Below are 5,933 nucleotides of genomic sequence, written 5' to 3'. Positions count from 1 at the left end.
ACCCAGCGGCCTCTCGAGGGGCCCCACGGCCGCGGCAAAGGGGCCGAAGCCCAGCCCCCGGAGGGGACGTCGCTCCGCCCGCCCTGCCCCCAGTGTCCGCGAGATGGCATCCGAGTCTGCCCGGCCAGAACCTCCCACGCTCGCCTCCCGCGGCCCTGGCCGCCCCTTCCCGGTGCGGAGAAAGCGCAGTGGAGGCCCAGCTGGGCGGGAGATGGCCCTTCAGCCCCTGCTGGTTATCGGGGGGCGTCCCCCCTACCCCGTCTGGTCAGCGAGTGGGTCTCCACTGGTATTCCCAGCAAATTCCAGGGGTGGTGAGACTTGCTTGGGGACATCCATCCTCAGGCAGAAGCCAGAATGGGCCCAGAAACCCGGCTGGTGCCAGCAGAGGTCTCACTCACCCTTTGGCTGGGATCAGCATCCATCCTGTGACTGACTGGTCAGAGTGTAAGCTCTCAGTCTGTTTTCTCTGGCTAAATTGGGGCTCTCCTCTTTTTCTCTGGGGTTGTCAATTCACCAGCATACATGCACCTAGGTGCGGCTATGGTCTCCCTTCTCTTGGCTGGTGTATAAGTGGCTTCTATTTCTGTAGATTCATATTTTTCATCAGTTCTGGAAGATCGCTCGCCATTATCCTTTTGAGATCACCTCTCATTCTGCCTGCTTTTTCTTGGTAAATTCTCCTGGGCCATGGAGTCAATGCTGAGTAACCCAACCCGTAACCACTATACCACTTATTAAATATATGTTTCATCTTCCCCTAACCGCACAGATGACTGAATCTCTCCCCTCTTTCTCTCTCTGCTGCCTCCTGGGTCATAGCTTTATCTTCCTCTTGCAGTTCACTTATTCCCACTCCCCTAGTCTAACCTGCCGATTAAACCATTCACTGAGTTTTAAATGGTTCTATTGTTATATCTAAGGATTATAAGGACGTGGCGACTTTGCAAATGTATTTTTTGATGGCCTCTTTTGTGACATGTATAATTTTGGGATTCCCCCTTTTATTTTTTTTTTGCACCTTTGGTTTCTTAGCATTTCATAGGTAGTCATCTTCTATTCTGTACCTAATCTTCCCAATATCCCAGGCTTTGGGGCCAGTGTCAGAATCTGCAGCTCTTCCGGTTTCTCACTAACGGTGTTTCAATGTTTAGTAATGTTTCATTGTTAGCCCAGCCCTGGATCATTCTGAGGTTTTGCTTTACGGACTTTCCTTCCAGAGAGCATTTTAGAATGCTCTTTTGTGAACCTGACCGATCAGGGCTCCTTTTTGGGTACTAGCTTCGTTACTCCCCCCGCCCCCCCAATGCAAAAGGCCCACTGCTTGCTTCCCTGACTACTGTGCACCATCTTCAGGGAGTCCTCTGCCCCCATTCTCATTTACTTCATCATCTCGGGGTTCTGCTCAATATTCCTTTTTGATTATTGTTGTCTTTTTGATGTTTAAATTTGGGTGGAGGGGCTTGGGAGATAATTGCTTTGCTTTTCTGTAAGTCCTACAGAAAGCCCTATTAAAAGAAAAACAAGCCTTATTAAAAGACGAAAAAGCAGCAGCAGCGTGTTTATTGCAACTCCTCCAGAATCTACTTGCAGCTGAATGAATCTAGTTGTAGCGGTTCCCAACCTGTGGGTCGCCTAAGACCATATTTCCACTGGCCTTCGGAACCGAGACACCGCTCCTCTATCAGTCTCCAGGCAGGCCCACCCACATGCAGATAAGCCCACATATGGGTCACCACAATGCGAGGAACTGTATTAAAGGGTCACGACATTACAAAGGTTGAGAACCGCTGTCCTGGAAGGCTTGGTCCATCATGTACTATCATGGGGAGCCCTGAGGCACCCGTAGTGGGTTAGACACTGGGGCTTTCATAAACCACCAGCTTCTCTGAGGGAGGAAGATGAGGCTTTCCACTGCTTGCCTGATGATTGACAGCCTCTCAGAAACCCACAGGGCCTGCTATGAGTCAGTAGTGACTGAATGGCAGTGAGTGTTTATAGCCAGCAGGGCTCAGTCTATGACCACGAGGCCAGGGCCTGGCCTGTGACCAGGGTCAGCGCTCCTTCTGGGACCAGGCTTCCAATTCCGGGCATGGGGAAGGTCCAGGGCTCAGGAGGAACCGGGACCCATGTGTGTGGGATGGCCAGGATCAGCTCAGCCTGTGACCCAGGGTCAGGGCTTGGCTTGTGACCGAGGTCAGGGCTCCGTCTGTGGCCTTGGTCTTGAGCGAAGTCCGGTGCGTCGAGTTCAGCAAGAGTTCTTGGGGTTTTCCGACCCTATCTAAGCTCAGCTCAGATGGCTTTCCCGGACAGACAGGAGCTGGGCCTGTGGCCAAGTGCCTGGGACAGTTTCCCTTTGGCCTTCCTCCCCTCCTGCCCAGGATTGGGCAGGCGCTGGTGGACGCCAGGCTTAAAGGATGAGGATTCTCTTGGGAAGCACTTGGCTGAGGCGCCTCCTGGCCCTGCAGTTGTCAAAACAACAGCTGGGCTGGGTGGGGGTGGGGAGGTGGCCTTGAGGGGAGTCCGGATAGAGGCAGACTCCTGAGGGTGGGCTGGTTCCATCCAGGTGTTCCCTAGCTTCCCAGGCCCCCCTGAGGCTGCACAGCTGCCAGGTGGCCCAGGGGTGTTGAAGGCCCTGGCTGTGGGGTAATTGGGGCTTGGCCTCAGTCCTGCCTGCTCACTGAAAGGCAAGGAACACCTGTGGGTGGGTGGGTGGGGGGGCTGAGGGCCATTCCAACGAGGGTCCTGAGAGCTGTTCTCAAAGGAAAGAGCAAGGCAGCTCCGGAGCCTGGAGGTGGCCTCTGGCAGGGACGCCGGAGGGGGCAGGGCTGGCAGGTGGGACCAAGGCAAGAGAAGGGGCTGACCCTGGGAAGAGAGTGGAAACAAGCCTGGGGGTGGTGGGGTTACGGTGGGCTGCCCAGAGTGAGGGGCTCAACACCCCCCTTCCTTTGGCTCTCCGTGCACTGTCCTCTTCTGGGGCAGGCCCCTCTTTCAGGACTCCCAGAGGCCCTTAAAGAGCATTGGTGACATAATGCTCTTTAACCCCAAGGGCAGCAGTTTGAAACCACCAGCCGCTCCGCATGAGAAAGATGAGGCTTGCTACTCCTGTGAAGATTGAGCGTCTCAGAAAACCCACAGGGTAGGTCTGCTCCCTCCTATAAGGCCGCTCTGAGTCGGACACAAATTGATGGCAGTGATTTGAGAGGACTTCCTATTCCCCACGAGCTGCGTGCGCCCTGGGGGGCCTACGGACCCCTGGTGGTGTAGCAGTTACCAGCAGGGCTGTGCTCTGCATGGTCCGAATTCAAAACCACCAGCTGCTCCGCGGGAGAAAGACAAGCTTTCTACTCCCGGACAAACAGTTACAGTCTTGGAAACCCACATCGGAGTCACAATGCGTCAACACTAATTTGATTACAGGCTGTTGTATTTTTAATGGAGTCCCAGTGGCACAGTGGGTATGTGTCGGGCTGCTAACTACAAGGTTAGCAGTTCAAATCCACCAGCCACTCTGAGGGAGAAAGATGAGGCTTTCTGTTCCCTTGAAGATTTACAGCTTTGGAAACCCACGGGGGCAGCTGCACCCTGTCCTCTCGGGTGGCGAGGAGTGGGAATGGACTCGGTGGCAGGGGGTTGGTCTTAGTTCCCGTCACCAGATGTCTTCTCCAAGGCCTGGCGCACAGTGTGTCAGCTGCCGCTTGGGGCTGTCACCACCTCCCCACTCCCCCAGGGAGGCCTGTCCCCCAGGCTGGACTCTACGAACCTCGGTCTTTCCCCTCCCGGAGCCCAGCTCGGAGCAAGTCCCTCTCTCAAGGCCACTGTCCTGTCTCAAGCCCCAACTTCATGGGACTGTTGGTCCTCACCCTCAGAGCCTTTGCTCCCAGTATGGAAGGACCACTGGCCTCCCAGCCCCCACCGAGCCCCACCCTGAAGGTCTCCTGCCTTTAGTGCTCCCAGGATGAAGGGGTTAAACCTACTGGGCAGCCAGGCAAACTTGGGGTCTCCATGGGAGTGGGGGTGGTTCTGATCCCTGCCCAGCTTTTAGCCACCCCCACCCCCACCTGGCTTCAGCAGCCTGAATCCTAGGGTGGGTCTGCCCCCACCCAGGAATGTGGCCCATCCAGGTGCCAGGTAGAAATCACTGCCAAGCTGGGGTGGGTGGGCTGGCTCTGCGGACAAAAGCCCTTGTCCCTTTCTGGTGTCCCTATCGCCTCTGAGGGAGCCACTCTGCCAGGGTGGCACAGGCCTGTCTTCACCCTGCTGGCCGCTCTGGACCCTTCCTTCCTTGACCCTCCAAGCTCCAGAGCGGCACTTGACAGGAGGGAGGGAGGGCCATCTGTGGCAGGGGCAGGGCCAGGTGTCCCCTCAGGGCCAGTGTACATTGAGGGTTCCACAGGAGGGTTAGCAATCCATCTCATTAGGCATTAGCTGGGGATCCTGGAGCAGCAGGCTCGATCCTGCCAGCTCCCGCGGGCCTGAGTCTCTCCACGACCTCACTCACACAGGCCCAGCTCCACATGGGCCAATTTTCCCCTGCCGTCTTCTCTACTTGGGATAGTTTCCCTTCCAGGCCTGGGCGACCTCTCCTTTCCTTCTCTGCCCTTGCCAGCCCAGGGGCAGGCCTCCACCCGTGTGACCTGCTCTGAGGAAACCAGCAGACATACTTGTCCTTGCTAACTGACATCATGGCACCTCTTCTAGACAGGAATGCACTGTGGGGACAGGGACTCGGCCCTTTTCGCTCCTAGATCCCAGGCACAGTACAAAGATGAGGGATGAGCAGAGAGGGGTATCCGAATCGCACCTTGTGCCCAGATTACCTACCCCCAGTTGTGGCCACTTGGAACTGGGTGGGGGGGGTCAGCAGCAGAGGAAGCCAGAACCCCAAGCCTGCCCCCCACCAGTTCTGGTCCTCAAGCCCCAGCCAGTCCCAGATCACAGACAGGTGGGTCCCTGGAGAAGAATGTGTGGGTAGAGCCATGGGGTGAGGACCAGCAGGTGACTTTAGGCAGCAGTTCTCAACCTGTGGGTCGTGACCCCTTTGCGGGTCAAACAACCCTTTCACAGGGATCGCCCGATTCCTAACAGTAGCAAAATGACAGTGATGAAGTAGCAACAAAAATAATGTTATGGTTGGGGGTCACCACCGCCTGAGGAACTGTCTGAAAGGGTCGTGGCATGAGGAAGGTTGAGACCACTGATTTGGGGCCTGCTCCTTTTCCTACCTCCCCCTGTACCTCAGGGAAAGGGTCTGCTGTGTCCTGTGTGTGTGTGTGTGTGTGTGTGTGTGTGTGTGTGTGTGTGTGTGTGAGAGAGAGAGAGAGAGAGAGAGAGAGAGAGGAGGACATGAAAACAACATCACAAAGAGCTGGGGGGGAGGCCTAGGCTGCTTTGGTCCCCAGGCCCCCACACTGCCTTCCATGGGGGTAAGGGGTGAGGGGTCAGAGGCCACGGGAGCTGCCCTTTTCTCTGGGGTCAAGCCATGATCACATCCAACCAGAGACAAAAGGGCCTTCTTCTCCCCAGCTGCTGATTGTGCTGGGGGCGGAGGAGGGCACATTCCCGAGACCCCGGGGTGGGACAAGGGGGGGGTGGAGGGGGATGTGGGGAGGGGGGCAGGCAGTTTCTAGCCAGCCAGTGTCCATTGGGAGGGAGAGGGACCTTGCCCAGAACCCCTCCACCTGTCTGTAGACCTATCTCAGGACTCCTGGATCTGCCCCTCCTGCTCACCATGACCTGGCCTGACCTACCCCTGGTGCCCCGTCCCACCTCTGTGCCCCTCAGTGTCCCCGTCCTTGCTCCCCAGTATCCGCAGGTGCAGCTGTCTTGAAGAGGCACTTTCCGGACCGTATTATTTATGCTTCCTCTGGTCGGGTCTCTACCCTGGCTCAGTGCTGACCACTACACCCCTGGCTGACCCCACTCGTTCCCAGGGG

The 5,933-nt window shown here is 56.7% G+C and overlaps 1 protein-coding gene across 1 annotated transcript in view; it reads left to right on the top strand.

Moving 5' to 3' along the window:
• Positions 1–103: 103 nt before the first annotated feature.
• VWA1 (von Willebrand factor A domain containing 1) overlaps positions 104–5,933 on the top strand; it is a 19,086-nt gene continuing 13,256 nt past the window's right edge. Inside the window, exon 1 of the mRNA XM_045299233.1 lies at positions 104–264. Within this exon, the coding sequence (XP_045155168.1) occupies positions 104–264 (161 nt within the window). The remainder of the gene's footprint in view (positions 265–5,933) is intronic.

Source organism: Echinops telfairi, unplaced genomic scaffold (genome assembly GCF_000313985.2).
Source record: "Echinops telfairi isolate 266 unplaced genomic scaffold, ASM31398v2 ScPeMD7_7457;HRSCAF=8495, whole genome shotgun sequence".
NCBI classification, from domain to species: Eukaryota; Metazoa; Chordata; class Mammalia; order Afrosoricida; family Tenrecidae; genus Echinops; species Echinops telfairi.
The sequence above is the reverse complement of the archived record's forward strand: the minus strand, read 5'-3'. Positions and strand labels throughout refer to the sequence as shown.